Source organism: Canis aureus, chromosome 3 (assembly GCF_053574225.1).
Source record: "Canis aureus isolate CA01 chromosome 3, VMU_Caureus_v.1.0, whole genome shotgun sequence".
Classification (NCBI taxonomy): domain Eukaryota; kingdom Metazoa; phylum Chordata; class Mammalia; order Carnivora; family Canidae; genus Canis; species Canis aureus.
Genome location: NC_135613.1, coordinates 40,391,094 through 40,411,315, shown reverse-complemented (window position 1 = coordinate 40,411,315; position 20,222 = coordinate 40,391,094). Strand labels below are relative to the sequence as shown.

General features: G+C 37.6%; 1 protein-coding gene across 10 annotated transcripts in view; it reads right to left on the bottom strand.

Annotated features, from left to right (window-relative positions):
- NFIA (nuclear factor I A) overlaps positions 1-20,222 on the bottom strand; it is a 373,107-nt gene that overhangs the window by 122,574 nt on the left and 230,311 nt on the right. For all 10 annotated transcript variants that reach the window (XM_077892018.1, XM_077892019.1, XM_077892017.1 and 7 more), the window contains exon 4: positions 3,519-3,593. In XM_077892018.1, coding sequence (XP_077748144.1) covers positions 3,519-3,593 — 75 coding nt within the window. The remainder of the gene's footprint in view (positions 1-3,518; positions 3,594-20,222) is intronic.

Below are 20,222 nucleotides of genomic sequence, written 5' to 3'. Positions count from 1 at the left end.
AGAGTGGAAGAAATTCTAAGACACCGAGGTCATTAAATACATCCAGGGAAAGGCTGAACTATCCGGAGAATGAGTATAATTGTGGCGGGGGACAGGGGGGCAGAAGATTGGCTGCAGCGCAGGTGATTTTTTTAGGAAGTGAGACTCCTCCATAGGGCACTGCAAGAATGGATACATTTGTCAACGCACAATCTCCAACACAAAGAATGAACCCTAACATAAACTATGGGCTTTGGTTAACAATAGCATGTCAATATGGGTTCCTTCCTTGTAACAAATGTACCACATTCACAAAAGATGTTAATAAATAGAGGAAACTGTATGGGGGGGTAATATTAAAATTCTGTACTTTTTGTCAACCTAAAACTGAGAACCTAGAATTGCTCTAAAAAAAATAAAGCCTAGACACACACACACACACACACACAACTGAATACAGATCCGGGGAAAAGAAAATTTAAGTATTTTAGTTGTGTTGGTTCATATGAAAATCGCTTTAACCTTTTTTTGATGCACTGATTAATAATCTAAAAGTTTATCAACTCTAACAAGAAATGGTTTTTAATCAAAGCACAGAATCTGTGGATTCTGTTTAGTTCTGTAATGCAGTTATAGGAGAGGTCATGATGAAAATGTCTGCAGTCAGCTAGCAAAGTAAAAAGAGCAAGTTTCTTAACCTCTTTGAACATCACAGTCTCCTTCATCTATAAAAAGGGACAGTAACAGCAACCACAGGAGGACTGACTGAGATTATGTTTAAGACAGTGCCTAGCACAGTGCCTGATGCATAGTGTATGCTTGATAAATGCTAGCTACGGTAATTTTTCATATTAGTATTGTGCTCCTAACAGGGCTAACATTCTGCATTTAATCAGCTTATGAGCTAGTTAGCTTATTTCTATTTCAAGGTTGCAGAACCCACATCCCAAGCTCCATTCACTTGTACAAAGTGCCCACTGTACCTCTAATATGGACACTTAGCTCTTCTAACTTAGGGAAGTGGGCAGGGCTATAAGAAATGGTTAAGGATTTTGACTCATCCTGTGGCCTGAGCATGAAGTCTTTCAGAAAGGTGTGTGGTGAGGAGACTTGAGCTGGGGGAATGGATCCTTACCCCAGCAGCCGACATGGTCCTGTGACATGTACCCTGACAAACCTGGAGTAAAGATCTGCAGGAGAGAGGGGGCTCTGGACAGCAGTTTGGCTTGAAGCCATGATTTAGCTGACACAGCCCAGTCCCACTCCTGCCAAACGGTTTTAGTCAGCACGAGGCCATGTGTGAGTGAGTCCTACAGCGATTACACAGCAGTGTGCAGAATCGAAAAGCATTCAAGAGCCGAAGGATGCTCATGACGCCAGGCATCAGCAACATAACCCCCTAAACGGGGACAGGAAACAAAACCAGGTCCCTCTGCAAATTCAATCTGTGGTCGGCCCGCACCCTCTGGCAGTCTTGAACGCAGATTTAGAATTCACTTGGCAACCACGCTTGGTAGACTGAATGGAGGTCTAATCTAGCTTGGAGCTGATAGGCCTTGGGGTATAAGACTTTACAGGGACTTATGGAAAGTGGAAGAGGGACAAGATTCTGGGGATGGTCCTGAGCAGCGTGGGCCTTCTCTACACCACCCAGGCCTTGGGACCCTGATGGTAATGAAGACAAAATGTGAGCATTACAGCAGCCAGAGTAGAATGCAAAGGTCTGGTGCTCCAATGTAAGAGCTAGCAGGATTTTCTTTTCACTCTTTAAGGCTATGTTTAGGAAGGGCTCAAGGAATGCATTTCCCTGTAATGCCATTATGACAGTTATATATATCTGTATCCTATTACTATTATTAAAATCACAAGAAGAATGCGGCCTAGTGATCCTTTTTAAAAGTCTCACAAAGTGAGAAAAAAAAAACACTTAAAAAAAATCTCTACATGCATTCTTTGCCATGGCGAATGACTGGCTAGTCAGCTGTGTGAGAGCAGCATCTATCCTCCAGTGAACAAGGCCATCTCGTCTGTTCTTCATCGGTTGGTACCTCAAGCACACTTGATAACATGGCAGCAACCTCTCCATTCCAACTCACACCCTCCTGCTCCTAATGCCTCATCCCTTATGGTTCCACCTTCTTAACACTGGAAAGCCCCAGCATCAACCAAGTGTCCTGACTCCCAGAATTCCCACACTCAGAGTTACTTCCTTCTCATCTCCCTGTCTTGTCTCACATTGCACATTTCTTCAAGTCCCCTTGGGCCTCTGTTACGATTATACACATTCTAGCATTACACAGACCTAACTTTAACTATTTATCTACTGTTTGATTTTGGGTAAATGGCTTAAATAGACCCACAGTTCAACTCCTTTGTAACAATGAGAGTAATTATTTACCTGACAAGTTTATTGCAAAGATTAATTTATGCAACATACATGAAAACACAGCATAGCATCTGGCAGATAGTGAATGCTCAACAGTCATTAGATTTTTTTGCCTATCCCTCAGACTCCAGCCTCTATGCTCCCATCTTATATCCCATTTTCTGGATTCTTAACTGTCTTCCAGTTTTAAGAAATAACAGACCGAATCTGAGCCTGTGAGATTGGGATGGCTTGACTTGCTTGACCTGACATCTTGTCAGAGACTGACTGGTATACTCAGTCAATCTTGCAAGACTGTAATGCAGGGGATGGGGGTATGAACTTGAAATGAAAATATTAGTTTTTACTCTACCTCCATCCGCAAAGGATTTGATGCAGCTTGGAGCCAATGTTAACAATGTAAAGTTTATCTAAAAGTATTTTGAAGTAGGAGGAGAATAAAGAAGCAACATTTTGATATCTGCTATTTATATTTTCCTCTTGTTATTGGCACCCACAACATGGTAGTCATTGTAGGTATGCATTTAAATAAAAATAAAGAGATGTTTTTGAGGGAAGGCAAGAAAGACTGTGTGAGAGAGAGAAAAAAGAGAGACAGAGACTGAGGGAGAGAGAAGGGGAGAATCCTATACCTTAATCCTATACCTTCTCCTTGGACTGTCTGGATTATGTCATAGCAAAAATACAATCAATGACCGACCCCTTTGATCAATGGAACAGGGTGGTGACAGGTACTCTTAATTCATTGTTGTTGGTGATTATTGACAAGCTGGTAATGATCATGCTGTACTGTGTCACTCATGCTGAGGGCATTAGCATTCTTTAAAGGTCAAAGCCAAATTCTTTTAAAATGCAGAATTTCTTAGAAACAGGGAAGCCTCAGAAATTTTTTTTAACCAGGTTCACACTATAAAGTAGGGAATATGTGAGACAGTCAGGATTTCAGTTCTTTCCCTAAGTCTCACATTAAAATGATATTTAATTTTTCCTGATTTAAATTCTTGGCTGTCAAATAAACTGCGTGGCGAAATTCTTCCAATGGGTGAATGCAAAAGGGATTCTAAAAGCTATTTATGTCTCTAGGAGGCCTAGGCAGAAAGTAAGTACAAACCCAAGGCAAATCTGTACCAAATCAAAGCAAAATTATACTTACTCTGTGACACTCTTACTAGCTCGGTCACACTAAAAACACCTGATGTGACAAAACTGTCCTGGAAGCCCAAATGTCCTGGGGAAACAAAAACAAAAGAAACAGTGTCATAAATAGAAGACATTTGACAACAGAATTCTAAATATTAGTTTCATTGTGATTAAAAAAGGCAATGTCTAATTTCATATTCTGCTCTAGTTAGAGTTTATGTGGGAGGGTACAGTCATTTAGTTACATAGATGGTTTTTTGGTTTGAATCTGAGGGCTATGGAAAGCTATGACACAACTGGGTGATTTCTGAAATGGTTTAAAAAAAAAAACTCAACAGGAAATCTGAAACAAAAGAAGATTTAAAATAAATGGCTACCTTGGCTGACCTCCGAGACCTTAACAGCTGGGATGAAAACAGCATACCTAGGAATCAGCCAGGATACCTACATTCCATAACAATTTTTAAACATTATTCTCTAAAGAAACATCTGATCAGGATTAGCTATCCATTCATTCAAATCAAACAAGATTTAAAGATGTTCTCTTCATTTTTATAGGTATCACAGGGTGACTCTTTAAAAAGCCAGACCAGAAAAAGCAAGCCCTAGCCCTTGAAACGTGAAACAAGTTCTTTTGAGCACCAATGAAAATTTAGATTTGTTTTGAGAACAAGGGTTTTTTTTTTGTGAGTGGGTGGGTTGAGTCTGTTTTTTTTTTTTTTTTTAAGAAAAGATAATAAACCAATGGTTCAAAATGACAATCTCTGAATTTTGCATCTGCTTTATTTTTGCTGGATATAATTAATTTCTTTAAGATATCTGCAGTTACATCTCTTATTCACTTGCTTATTTATTTTTATGGTACATTCTGGAATATAAAACTTATAAATATCTAGGAGTACGTAATTTATGATATGTTATCTTCTCTGCTTCTCAAGTTTTTTGATTCTGAGTCTTAGATAGGTAAAATCTAGTTCAGACATGTCTATATGGTTAGCATAATCACCTGCTTTAAAAATAGGGCCAAAGGAGAAGTTGGGTGAAGGGATTTTTTAAAATAATTGTCCTCTGAAATAAGAAACATACTTTTAAGAAACGTAACATAAGAAAACAGGTCAATCTGAATATATAACAATGCCCGTAAGTATTGACAAAAAATAGATTTTTGCTCATTACTAAGGGGAAACAAATTTACCTATGGTATAGTTAACACATCAATAAATTCATCAAATGTCATGCAAATAAATACATGCAACAAATTACTATGTTTTGAAGAATTATAAAGATACCCTCAAATTATTCTTTTTCTGACTGCCTCAGGATTAAGAAAGGTTTTTTTTTTCTGAATTTGAAATTTTTTTCAGTTAATTTTTATATCAAATACCATCTATGATGTTTTAGATAAAACACAGCTCTAACTTGTAGGATGTGCAATAACTATAAATTGCTTTTTAAAGTTAAATGGCAAACTTTCACTTGAAGACGTGCTTAAGAAATTTCACTTCTTGAAACAACCCCCACCCAGGTCTTTGGTTGACTTTAACTTGGTAAGTGCCGGAGGTGTCATTTCTTGGATAAAGACACCTGATAAATAAAAATAAGCAAATAAATAAAAAATTCTCTAAAGTCGTCTTGTCAAAACCGATGAGAACATCTCTTTCCATTTTGACCTTGACATTGCATTAATCCCACAGGCTATAACAAAGCAAATTCAACCACAACATACGTTAAGTTTGACTTAAGACACACCTAATGAGAGCAAGGAAATGCATTGTTAAATGGGAATCTCAGGGTTGATTTCCAGCTCTCGTTCATCTCTGCAGCTCTTGCTTGCGGGCTGATACTTGTTTCAGTTCCAAACTTTGAAATTCCTTACTTTATGGACAACTTCACAAGAATTTCTGTGCAGAGTGAATGTGAACACGTGTACTTCAATCATGCCACTGAAAAAAGCAAGCACTGTGTTTTGAAAACTGAGTTTAGTTTGGTTGCAAGGACTTGGGAGGAGGAAACACCTGCACGCATCCATTCCAATACCACCTCTGGATTCGCCCTTTGCTTCTGTCCATCTCTAAGATGTGGTTTCACCAGGGTTTGTGCTCAATGAGTATATTTCCTAGTTATTTCCTCTGCTTCCATGATCTGTTACCAGTCTTGACTCTGATATTCATGAATATCAGAGTAACGTTTGTTTCCTGCACTGCTATATTTAATGCCTGGGACAAAGGTTGGTAAGAGAAAATGTGTTGAATGAGTGGATGGATGACTCTACAGGCCAATGACTCTCACATCTTTGTCCTTTGCCAAGAGCTCTCTCAAAATGTTTACTGGATATTTCTACCCAGATCGCCATGAGTATCCCCAGATCCAACCTGTCCAAAGCCAAGCTCATTTTCTTCTCCTCCCTAAACCTGTTCTGACACTGTGGAATTCCCTATTTCAATGAGCCATCCACCAACATCTTGCTTTCTAGGTTTTGGTGTCATCCCTAACTACTGCTTCTTACAGAAATCCACAGCCAACAAATCCTGATTCCATTTTTTACAATTTCTTGACTCCAAGTACATCTCCATTAACCCTCCCCTGCCCAGTGCCAAGTCTGTGGCTCAGGCTCTTCCCAATTATTACAGCCTGATGGGGCAGCCTCTTAACTGTGTTCTCTGTCATCAGTCCTAGCGTCTCCTTAGTATACTGTCCACTCTGCAGGCAGAGCTGTCTCAACAATGGGCAAATATGAAGGCTCATTCATTTATTCAACAAATATCTACTGAACACCTACCGTGAGCCAGGCATAGTGCTAAGGGCTCAACACAGAGTTCCTACATTCAGGGAATTTACGGATTTACAGTCTAGGATTAGAGACAGATGAACACAAAAAAACGAATTATTTAAAAAATTATATATGATATAAATGAAATGAAGAAAATAAATAGGAAATATTTTAGAAAGTGTGGTCAGGGATAGCCTCTCTTAAGAGCTGATATCTGAAAGATACTGAGGAGACAGCCAGGAAAAGAAGGGGAAAGAGCCCTTCAGGCAGAGGGATTAGTGTGTGTAAAGGCCCTGGGGTATAGGAAAGAATGAGATCCTAGAGACTGAGTTCTGTGTTCAGAACTCACTGGCCTGTCAGAAATCTTGCGAGGGCCCCACAGAGAATTTGGGGTATAGTACAAATTCCATTACATATCATCCTGACATAGCCTCTATCTTCCTTCCCAGGCTCATCTTTTTTTTAAAGATTTTATTTACTTATTTGAGAGAGAGCACAAGCATGGGGAACAGAAGGCAGAGGGAGAAGCAGGCTTCCACTGAGTGGTAAGCCCATTGCAGGCCCCGATCTCAGGACCCTGAGATCATGACCTGAGCCAAAGGCAGCTGCTTAACTGATTGAGCCACCCAGGTTCCCCTCTAGGCTCATTCAAAAAAATCTTTTCTCTCTTTCTTCTGGCCCTACCTGTGGGCCTAAGGAAATACCTGCTTCACCATGGTTGTGGTTCACTCCTCTCCCCACACTGTTCCCTCTTCCTGGGATGTCTCTGTCCTTCCTGCTCTTTGCTTGGCCAACCTCTTACTTGTCCTTTAGGACTCAGCTTTATTGTCATTCTCTCAAAACCTTCCCTGGTTACCTGCACTGCTGGCAAAGACTGCTTTTCTCAATCCTGACCAGGTGTACAGAATACACCTCTAATCTAGGACCTAGCACATTGAACTATAATTTTATCTTCTTCTTGTATTAGACTGTACGCCCCTTGAGAAAGAACATCTTCTGTGCCTCCAGGTCCTAACACAGTGCCTGGTAAGCAGTAAGCACTCCAGGGCTGTCTCTGAGGGAACACAATCCAATTTGAGCTCAAGGATGTTTATTTTCCTTTTTATAGAAATGTTGACAGAACTTATTTTTTCTTTCTCTCTTTCATCTCTAGCAATACAGTTTGACCTAAAATGGAGCCAATGTACATCTGAAAACTATTAAAGTGAACAATCCAAATAGTCCCTCCAGACTAAATAGGACAAGGACTGAAGAGACAATCCATTCAGGATGGAGCTTCCCATCAAGAAGGTGCCATCAGGTTGTCTGATGAGAGATGATGCCTAATATGGTTTCACTCATACAGGGAATATAAAAAATGAAAGGAATTATAGGGGAAAGGAGAGAAAATGAGTGGGAAAAATCAGAGAGGGTGACAAAACATGAGAGACTCCTAACTCTGAGAAATGAACAAGTGGAAGGGGAGGTGGGCGGAGAGATGGGGTGACTGCGTGACAGGCACTAAGGGGGGCACTTGACGGGATGAGCACCAGGTGTTATACTGTATGTTGGCAAATCGAACTCCAATAAAGATATACATATAAAAATAAAGAATAAAAAATAAACCTTTGATGTTTCAACATAATTTTTGTTTTATTAGTTTAGATTTAATCTGAATGATAATAAAAGTGAAAAAAATTTTTCAAAAAAAAAATAGGAATGCCTAAGAGATTGTCCTGTTGTTGTGACTGTGGTCCTATTTTGGGGGCCTGAGTTAGAACAGAGTTAAAGGGAAGCATGATTTAATGGACATAAAGTACCAAAAAAAAAAAAGAGTCTAGTCCCAAGCTTCTAGGATCTTCTGCGATCCTGGGAAAGTTGCTGCAAAAATCACAATTGGATCCTCCTTGTCCTCTTGGCAACCTGCTCCCTCACACTGATTTTCATAGAATGCGTGTAATTTAGGAGGTGTACCATATGTGACTATACAATAATTGGAAAAATTAAAATAAAAAGTAGAATGATTTCACAAGTCCTGATGTGACCATCTCCTCTGTGATGTGTCTCTGGGGAAAGGTATGTGTAAACACTCCATGTAACTTTAAGGGACTATGAAACTGGTTTTGTTCCTTCACCAATTATTTGGAAACCCACTGGTGAACTCTAGAGGAAGAAAGCAATGAGAAATGAAACCTAAGAAATGACGGAAAAAGTGACACGTCTAATGTAATTACTAAGCAAACTTGAGCAGATTAATATTTCATTCTTGCTAACACAAACCAAATCATAAAAATGACTTTCAGGGAAATAACACTAATCTGGCTGTTCTACTTTATTGCAAGATGAGAGAGAAATGGAAAAGAAAATAAAAAGGTCAATTTCAGTAATTCTGAACTTCGATGTTCACATTAAAAGATTCTCAGTTGGAAAGCTGATTAAACATCCCTGAAAGGTCCCAAGACTTACATTTTGAATACAGAAACGAGTGCAAAACATACTTTTGTGAAGTCTTAGCAGAAAACCCAGATTTTGCAGCAATCTCTCTCTTTAGTTCTGAACCACTGTTCAGGAGCAACTGTATCGTAGCTTGAAAGGAGGGACAGATCCTTTTTCATTTTATATAAAATGGCTAAAAAAAAGTTCATTCCCTGAATGAACTTGTTCAATGAATTCCCAATTAGAGTACAGATTTCAATACCTTGCAGTCAATTGTACTCACGATGGAGAGATGAGGCTTTTGAAGAGAGGCAGAAATATAAAAAGCTAAATTCTTTTATGGGTGGTTAGGAAAAGCAGTTCTATCTTTACCTTGATGATATCAGCAGTTATTATGGAAAATGCCATTATATGGGAACCAAATCTCATCTCATGAAGGAATTGCACATCTATCTACCTCATAAGCAGGAAAGGAAAAAAGTTCAATTTGCAGAGACAGGTCACCTTGCAGAACTGTTCGGAGGTCGAGGGGAAGTAACAACTCAGGACAAACCACCCAGAGGGTTGGCCTTGGGAGGAAGTTGAGTGTCCGTGAGTCAGAGAATGCATTTGAGGAGGAACACTGACACACTAGATGGTGCTTTTGTTTGTCCTGTTGGGATAGCAAAGGGCTCTCGGCTCTAAATGATCAAATCTCCTCTGGCAAATCAGGATGCAGACAAACCACAACACACAGGTCATTTCATCAAAAAGAATGCATCTCTATTCTATTCTGCCCTTGGTGAATCAGGTTTCGTTACTAGGAAGAGACAGGCCAATGACCAGGCCTTTCCATGCTTGTGTGTCTGGGCACTCCAAAGGAAAAGGAGCCCACTGCTCTCATGCACTTATATTCTGCAAGTATTAGAGCTTACTTGTGATGTGCAGGCCCTGGGCTAAGTCCTGAGGATGCTGCTCTCACAGAATTTACATGCTCATCCTTCTAAAGGAAAGTCTCCCTTCACCACACTGCTCCTCCCTAGAATCTTAATTTCTCCTTGCCTAAACTCCCCATTGGCTTAGAAGCCACCTAAGGAAAGGGAACATGGCTCCTTCACTCCCTCTCCCCACGGTCAATACATTGAGTAGAACGTCTGCTCCATCAATACTGTTGAGTAGAACTTCTGCTCTACTTGCCTCATGTCACAGCCTCTTTCTACCTTATGTGGATGTTACTTGTTTATCTGTTTTAGCTCTGTGCTCCTACAACAAACTCTCCACTCCTATAACAATTTCTTGATCTTACATTCTCTTCAGAGCCCAGAACAATCACTTGGTCTAGGTGTGTAATAAATAGTTATTTAATGATCCAGATGAGTGACTTGAAATACCTGGATTTAGTAGCCCTCTAAAGCACAACGGAAATAATGATTAGCTTACCTCCAGTGATGCCTTACTCCTGTCCTCTTAATTTGGAATATCTTTTAGAAAATAAGTTTTTAAAGGAGGTGGTATTCCATTAAGCCCAAATTCTAAATTTTGGTCCCATTTTTCATGACTCTACAGTGACTATTTAAATCATTCTGCCATTCATTGATAATGAGATATTATTTTTAGAATAATACCTAATATTACAAAAATGCCAAAAATTCAGACATCTACTAAAAGAATGCAGTAGCAATAAAAATAACATAGATGTTCTCCGTGTAATTAATCTTCACCGTGGTGGAGTTTTGTTCAGTAGTCTGCTTACAGTAAACGTTAAAAGACTGACATACATAGTTGGACTGGCAATAATCTAGGAAATTGTGCCTGAGAACTTGTAAAATAAAGAAATGGTATTTGCTAACCACTAATATGAAAGAGGTGTTTTAAGATTCTCAGATGCAAAGGGTTGTTATAAATGCATTTGTACGATGGTTATGATTGACATCCTGGTTTATCACAACACATCAAGGAATTATCTCTAGTATGGGAATGATGTAGTCTGAGCTGAAGAGGAGGATGAGTCAAGAAATGATTTTTGGAGTATGTGTCATGGGACTTAGGTACTATTGATTCCTTTTGTTGCTGCCCTAAATTTCCCTGCTCTGCTCAGGTATTATTCAATACAGGTACCTAATCTGTGTTTTTAGTTTGTTTGTTCTTCCATATCCATAAAGTCAATATTTGGTTTACCGCTTTCATTCGTCAAATACGTATTGGAATCCTATCATGTGGCAAGCACAGTCCTAGGCCCTGGAGATTCAGCAAAAATAGCACAAGGTATTTACTTTTGGAGGGGGAGGGATGATACATTTCCAGTTAAGAAAGATGTGGACACCAAGATTTCCAGTAGCATATTTATCTAAAATTGGGTCTTTTTATAATACTTTTCTAAGAAAAGACTATAGTGGAGATTACTGTAACATCCTATGCCGAGTCTGCTGGTTGTCCATGCACATCCATGATTGACAGCTATAGACCATAGTTCCCAGCCTCTTTGAGGAGTGGCTACCCCTGGAAAGTGAATGGAAGTGAGACAATCAACTTCTACCCAACTTGCCTGAAAACAAATTCCTGCCCTAGGCACTCTTCTTCCTCTTTTTATGAACTAGAACAGTTTCAACCACAAAGACAAGGACAGAGCCCCTGGGATGGCAAAGTAGTACAACAGAGGGAATGTGGGACCCTGAATGACAGTGTGAAGCAGAAGCATCCTGTCAACTTAGCCTGGTCATCTGGAAGAGTTACAAAAATGAAAAAAAGACTTTAGTGTACTTAGACCACTGTCTGTTTTCCCTTTCTCTTTGTTATAGCAGGCTACCGCTTACCTTAACCAATGTAAGTGCCAACCTTTGCTTTTAAAATCTAAAGTGTCACAAAAGAGCAGCCAACAGGCCAATTCCAGTATGTCAACATACTTTTCTTGGTTATTATTTTTTACATATGGATGTTTTGAAACTGGGCATGAGTTTACAAATGTGCCACACTCCCTAATACTCTTTATTAGATTTCATTTATTTAATGATCTGTAAGGCCCCTGTAGGCACAATAATTTGGGACACCTGTTGGGCATTTTCTCTCCATGTTAATCTACTAGCAATGGTAGGGAGAGAATGAATGGATGGTTGGTGTCTTTTGTCTAAAAAAAAAAAACTGTGAGTATTTCATGATTTCTTTGAGAACTAAATTTAGACTACTTTACTGTATATTTAAAGCCCTTCAAAATCTGTCCTCTAGTACACCTTTCTAGTGTTTAAGGTATATTTCCAATACTACCCAAATATAGACTCCATATGTGGCAGCCAAGATGTCCCACCTGCTATTCTCCAAATTTTGATATGCTCTATCCTCCACATTAGAATTCACATCAGTACTTCCCAAAATATGTATAATAGTTCTCCCAAATGCCCCACAGCAAATAAATTTTTAAAAAGGATACAAATATATGTAAAATAAAGAACTCCACAGTTAAATAAGTTCAGAAAAGACCATCACACCCACCCTTGGAGAATGACAAGAAATATTTACATGTTAAAGCCTCTGAGAGTTCCTGCAACAAATAAAGTTTTTTAGTATTCTTTAACTCACGACTTTCAAAAGAATTTGACAAGGACCCCATTTGTTTTTGGCAAATATCATTCTTTAGATAGATTGTTCTGCAACTTTTCCTATTTTCCCCATTTGGTTTATGTACCAATGTGCTGAGGGGAAAGTAGAATCTGAACTCTCCAGGCTAATTCACACATTAATGCAAGGCCCAAGGATGCTCTGCATCTTTACTTGCAATCATTCTGACATATCTAAATTAGGAAAATGGATCAAGCCAGTAACAGATGTTATAAAGGTGGGCTATTTTAAAAATTTATCCCCAGCACCTCTCTAGATAGTATTCATTTTCATCAAAAATATCCTTTACCTGGCATTTATGTGTCTGGCACTGTGCTATGCACTTTGGACATTTTAGCTCTAATTCCTGCTCCAACTCTGTGTAGTTAGCAAGTCTGATTTTATTGAAAAGGAAGCTTATGCTCAGAGAGGTTAAGTGACTTGCTGAAGGTCACACAGCTAGTGGCAGAATTTAGGATTAGAATATAGGTTCATTTAGTTCTCTTTGTATAATAAATGTTATTGCATTTTAATTCATCATCTATAATACCAGAGACTTGATTTATTCAGTCTAACCCAAAGGACTTATATCTTTTCACCAATTCCTACGCTTAGTAAGAGAAGAGTAGTTTTTCATTAAATTAAATTTGATTGCTCAATGACTTCACATAAAGAGGGTTTAAGAGTTTGAGTTACAAGGATTAAGCACTTAATTAAAGGACTATGTCTAACAGATAGGAAAACATCTAAATAAAAAGTGAAAAGCAAGTTTTACTTATTTGCATGTTTAGAAATAGTGAATGCATGACAACATGGAATCAACTGGAAGCAAAGAGATCTTAAGGATCACCCAGCACCAGAGTAATTGTTGTTGTATTGTAACAAAGGCTTTTAACAAAGTAATGAAGTGTGATTTAAAAAATAATAATTCATTTAATAAGTTTGCCTTCTCATAACTTCTATTTACCTCAATTTTATCTTCTGGAACAGGTCAGAATAAATTTAATCCCTTTTGTGTTTTGCTATCCTTCAAGTATTTGAAGATAGTCCCTTGGCCTCTAATTTTCTGTCCTCTAGGCTAAATAGCCTTTCTTTCATAGTTCTCTCATGTCAACAAATTAGTTTTCCTACCATCCCTAAACATTTAGAATCACAGATTTATAAGGGATATCATAAGCAGAAATAGATACTTTGCAAGTGGCCCCAACTACAGAGTAGTTGTGTATAAGGACAGAGAAACACTTGCTGTACACAATGTTTTTTTTTAAGCAACATTAAAAAAAAAAAAAAAAAAAGACTTTGCAGGGGATGCCTGGGTAGCTCAGCGGTTAAGTGTCTGCCTTCAGCCCAGGGTGTGATCCTGGAGTTCCAGGATTGAGTCCCACATGGGGCTCTCTGCATGGAGCCTGCTTCTCCCTCTGCCTATGTCTCTGCCTCTCTCTTTTTTTCTGTGTGTGTGTGTGTGTGTGTGTGTCTCTCTCTCATGAATAAATAAATAAAATCTTTAAAAAAAGAAAAAGACTTTGCTTCATGTTAGCAAAAGTAAATTCCAGTATCATTAGCATAATAAAATCAGTAATTTTAAATATTTTAAGATTAATTTTGTTGTCTTTTAATGTACTTAGAAGTATGTTTTTAAAGGATTTTTTAAATTAAAATTTTTGAACTGACAGATTTTTAAATGACTATTGTTTTTATGTTCTGAATCAAAGTTTTCTTTACACCTGGACAGTAATAACTGGTAATCTACAAGTGGATCAAACTATTTGTAATAGCTTCAGTTTCTAGTTATGAACTCTTACACATACTGGAGAAAAAATAAGGAAAGTTATTCTCTAAATACATCATAAACTGATACCTTAATTGAAACAGAAATAAACTGGATCACCCGAAGGCTACCCTGGATTATGGGTGTAAAACAGCAAAAAAACAAAACAAAACAAAACAAAAAAAACACTTAATGTACATTGTCCTATTCTTTGTTTTTGGGTTTAATTCACATTGCTGAGAAACATTACAGAGAGCCTTGCTTGCTAAACCACCTGAGGACACATCCAATGACAAGGAAAGAAAATGACCAGGGGCCGTGTGCTAATTTTAAGACACTCGGCACTGATGTTGTGTTCACCGAGCATGGAAAGGAAATCATTGATGAGTTGAAGCAATATATTTTAAAAGAATCCTTGCAATTATACTTGTCTAAGACTATAAAAAGCAAAAAAAAAAAAAAAAATACCAGCAGGTAGATGCCACTTTCCAAATATATAATAATATTAAAAAATAATAATAATAATAATATTAGTTAACATTTAGAACCACAAAATACAAAGTGCATTCATCTTTTTAAAAGTCATTTGCTCCATGCAATTCTTGCTCTCACCCGGCAATTACTTAATTACTGATGCCATAATTCACAGCATTTATTAAATTATAGACTCTATATTATACATTTCTGCAGATACTACACCATGCCACAAATCGTGTGGGCCCCTATACTTTGAAGTTTGCTGGCTTAGCACAAACACAAAGTATTTTAGAAGTACCAGAAAATTCTTTGTGAATATAACAGAATGAATTACACTGTTCAGGCCATGTCGTGTTAGCACAATGGAGAAACACTTTTAAGACTTTAAAGTCATGTAATACAATTCTAGGCTGGATTTTTCTTGTTAAAAAAGTAGAATGGGAGTGATTGGGAGAGAAAGGGGCCAATATTTGACAACAGAAATCAGCATAACCTTTTAACTGCAGCAGCCATGGGTGACTGCCCTTTGACCTTAAAAGATTATGTGGGATTTCAATGACAACAGCTGGAAGTGAGCATGTGTGAATAGAGAACACGGATCTGAGGCCTGGTACAAAAGACTGCACAATCTCTGCCCAGATCGGAGTGCTGATTAGAAATTGTTTCCTGGTCCTGGCTTAATAGGGTGTGATAATGAAAGTTTTTTTTTTTTTTTTTTTTTTTTTTAGTTCTTCTAGCAAGAAATCATCAGTAGATTTCTTCCATACCCACTATTTCCTTCAGCCCCTCAAATGTTGTGGGTTTTCATATGTAACAGGCCCATCCTTCTATGGATACAGTTTAAAACCAAACTTTGTTTTACCACCTACTCCTCACAGACAAAACTACTTTGAGTTCTTGAGTTCTCTCCTGAGTTTCAAAATAACCTCCACTGTGGTGTTTTTCACACAGGCTATGATTATTTCTTGTTTAAGGATGTGTCACGCAGAGACACATGCGTGCACACACACACAAATGAGAGCTCAGTGAGAGTGGGAACTGTATCTTTCTCATCTTTTTAATTCTACCATGTGTACAGTGTACACCACATGGTGGGTCCTCACTCCATGTATGACAAATAGGCATCGAGATGAAATATTTATTCTTAACCACTCATTCTTTTTACTCTTCTTGAGATTATTACACACACACACATTCAATAATTTCTTCTTTTTCTTCAATTTCACATATTCATGATCAATTTTTTAGTGAAGTCTACAGGTGTGTTTACCCAACAAGCACATATGAAGAAGGTAAGTAATTATTTCCTTTCAAAGAGAAGGTAACTCAACCGAGCAGACAGAGAGATTTGACTGCTTGCTGAACGTGGGCATTTCAATCCATAAGACTCTCAATGAATGATATCCATTGAGCTGCAATGCACCTAAACCCACACAGATGCAATCTCCAATTCCTACTCATACTTGCTGACATTGCTCTGAAACCACCAGAATGATGCCACATGATTACTGAAAGGACATTGGGTTATGACTCATTTGTGTTGTTTTGGTTTTACCATACACTCTATCTTAACTTCTATTGCTCCAGATTTTGCTAACTCCTCTAGCTCTGGATTTTGCTAACTACTCCAGTTTCTATATCAAATTAGCAACTCCTTAGCTTCAGTAGGAGGTGGCCTTTCTTTTAAATGCAAATAATACCTTGAGTAGGGCAAAAACCAACCTGGCTGTGTGGTATGGGACAAACAGAGGCTGGTGAAACTGGCTTGCAAATCAGACATGGTTGTCTGCTTACATCCTTCTATAGCAACTCTAGATGTTATTCCAAACAAGCCATGGGTCAGATTGTTTTTCAGAACAGACCAAATCCATTTGCCGTTTCAAAATTCTATAAACAGAGTATTAAGGAATTCAATTCCCACAGCAACTATATGAGCATTGGCTTTGGCTTTATGGGAGTTTCTGCCAAGCTCAGATATTTGTAGAACTATTGGTTTAGAGTGTCCTTTGCAACTCAGAGCAGAAGGGACTATTGCTTGTGATCTCAGTTCACTTTAAGGACTGGGTCTTGCTGGTGACAGGTATACATGATAAATGTTCCAGAAGGCTGACCTAATTTCCGTTGAAGTGAGTGTTTTGCTAAGAACATTCCCTCAAAGTGTCAGCTTGCAACCAAGGATTCAGCCTGCCAGTGTCCATTCTTCTCAGCAAGTTATTACCAGTGCTTATGAAAGTTTGCTCAAAATGAAGCTAATTCTGCCTCACTGAGCAAGCTTCTCCAGACTTACTTTTGAACTCAAATAAGTTATATATCTAATTTAAAGTAAGAAATTATCAAACACATTCAGTTTCATAGTTTTTAGTCATTTTTGATCAGAAAAACCAAATACTCTAGTCTAAGTACAAATCAAGGCAAACTTGCAATGTATTTCTTTTCTCTTATAAAGGGATTAATATCTTGGCATGTCCATTTATATTGTCCTTCAAAAATTACATTTGCAAGGTATTATTTACATATAAAATAGCAGAAGGGACAGTAGTAGGGAAGTTAGAGTCCTAAATATTGTAAGTCTCAGTTTTTTTCATCTGTAAAATGGCACTAATGGGTTTTACTTACCACAAATTTGTTAGGAATAACAAGATAATGCACTTATAATGCTTAGCAAAGAAACTAAGACTCAGAATGTGTTAAAAAAAATGGCAGCTACTCTTATAAATAATAAGTGCATTATATATCTTAGATCTTGAATTCTATAGGAAACTTTAAAAAACAAACAACAGGTAGAAATAACTATGTTCTTCTGACCAGAGTAATAAATAATGTAGCTATTCACAGAAAAGTTGTATAAATAAATAATAATGCTAGATAATATAATTTTGTGTTAATTTCTGAGTAAAAATAAAACCATTCTCTAAAGCAAGTAACACAAAACTTATTAAAAGCAAGTCCTCTGGCATTTCTGAAGTTTTTCTAAAGTGCGATAGAACAGTACTTAGTATTCATTATTTTAATAAACAGAGTTAAATTTTAGAAATCAAGTTCTAGATTTATTTACAAATGTTTATAAAAATATAATTATTTGTAATTCTTAATTTTAAATATAAATCTATTCTTTAAATGTGCAGTGGCCATCTACATGGGCCAAGCATTAGCCTAAATACGGAGACACAAATTTTGGCCTTGTATTTTGGGGGTGATAACTATAGATACTCAACCTAGAAATGAACTGTAGGTCAATTTGTTTTCAAGCAGATCAAGTTTTATCTAATTTTTCAATAAACATTGTACAGGCATATTTAGAGAAAGAGGAAATTTTAAAATGTCTGGGTTTTTGTGTGTGGGTTTGGGTTTTTTTTTTTTTTTTTGGCCTTTATTATTTAAAGAATTTGGTGTGCTAAAAGTTCTTATTGGTAACTACATGAATGCTGTCTGTTCTGGAAAATAGGTATTTAGAAATCTAATTTTGTTTTTCAGTATTTTTCACATGAAAACTATTTAAATTTTTTTAAACATGAAAATATTTTGGGTGGTATAAAAATATACAAAATAAGCAATTATAACCTTAAATGTAAAAATACCTCTTTGAAATGAACAAGTCTAGGGCCTCCACATTTTAGCTCCTCACTTCAATATAAACGGAGAGCCATCAGAAAGCATCATTAAAGAAAGGGTCTTGATTCCTAACTGCTTTAAATCAATGCTAAAAGAATTTGCCCTTTTAGGCAGAAGAATGATCGACATGTTTCACTTTACTGACTTTGATCACTGAAGCACTTTATGATGCAGGCCATTTCCTTCATTTTAGGGAACAGAATCTTTGTTTGACTCACAGAATGGACCGAGTACATCTTCTACTCAGCTTTAGCTAAGTCAGAGCACTGGAGTTCTCGGAATTTCTTCTATGTTTCTCATCAAACATTACCAGCATTTTGAGGAGGGACTCCTTCCAATGTTCAGAACTCCTCTGTATGCTGGAGGACACCCAGTATCCCTGCCCTCCACCACTGACTGCCCATATCCCCTCCTTGTCCAAGAGTGTCCTCACACATTCTGAACACCCCTCCAGAAGGGCTCCCTTGGTGAAGCACACTCTAGGGTATAACACTTGTTGCCTTATGGATTTCATTAGGTATTTAATACTACGCAATTCTGCCCACAACTGAACTGGTTTATTGTCTCTATAATTAGAATGCAAACTCTTACAAGTCAGATTATTACAATTCTTTCCAAATTCCTCTTCAACCCCAATCACGCCCTCTATCCTTCACCCTTACCAAGTATCAAGTTCAGGTATTATAGTTAGAAGTTGATTTTTAAAAATTAATTATATTTGAACTACTCTATGTTTTGTTGTTTTGTTGGGGGGGCACATATATATGGTCTGTAAATATAAAATATGCATTTTGGATTTTCTGGAAGGGTCCTGATTTCAAATATTGGCTCATCAGTCTGTATATATATGTGAACATATTGTTCAAGGCTCCCTGATCTCCTCTTGCTGCTAAGAAGAAATGTTTACTGTTAATAAATTCTCGGGAATCACATAAATAGTATTTTGTTTGTTCACAGCATCACTCTTGAATCTAAAGGTACACAGACGCTGCAAAGATATAAAATAACATGTAAAGCTTGAAAGTAAATATTCATTCTGCTCTCTGCACTCAATGAAGGGACAGAGGTGAAATAAGAAGAGAGACAAAGCCAAAATGACCCAAGTTCTTATTGCCAAAACCAAACCAACAACACTCTGAAAATAAACAGGAAATAAAACTCAGCAACAACAGGCTGCATACTGTCAACCAATCAGGAATTCAAATGAATGCCTTTGTCTTACTGCTTGTTCAGAAGGAGGGCAGGTCCTATGGCTCTAATACTTTTTTCTTTTCTCTAATCACTATGATACTTTATTGAATACCTGTCATTCTTCCAAAAGTAAGAGTCAAGGGCAGCTACTCAGTGCCAGGTCACAGCAAAGTCCTTCCGGTTTGTGATCACCTATTGCTCAATTTCTCTCCTTAACACTAGGAAATCTATAAAATCTTCCTAAGGTTGTAGAATGGTCACAGACCAGAGGTGAGAACCCTGTGTGCACAGATGCATGCGTGTACACATATATGTACATGTGTTTAATTTAGTTCACTTTCTCAAAAACTGAGACAGAAGACAAACACTTCTTTTTGGTCAGATGTAGACTGTCAGAAGCACTTGAAATAAAATATTTTTCACTAACATAGGCATTTCTGGCCTTCAGTGTTGCCATTAGCAACAATACCAAGAGGGGTATGATTTGTGGCTAATCTGAACATGGAGCCCTTCTGGACACAGCTGGGGAAGCCAAGTGCATTCTGCTCTATTCTACAGTAAATTGTTTGGAAATGTCAGTAAGCTCAATGGCCAATTCTGAGGCTCCAACCACTATCAAGAGGGTTAGGGAGAGGCTAAATGTGTGTGTGTGTGTGTGTGTGTTTTAATGTGCTTTAACTATAAACTTCAAGTTTTCTCTACTGCCTGATTCGTTCATTCAATAAATGGCTATTGATGCCAATCTACAAGCTAAGTATAGATGACGAACTCGGAATAAATATCGACATATCCCCTGTCCTCAAGGGCTCACAGTCTAGCAAAAACACCCTTTAAAGAACTAGCAAGAAGACCTGATTCACCTCTGCAAGACCCAATTCAAATGTCACCACCTTTTGATTTCATTTCCGTATCCT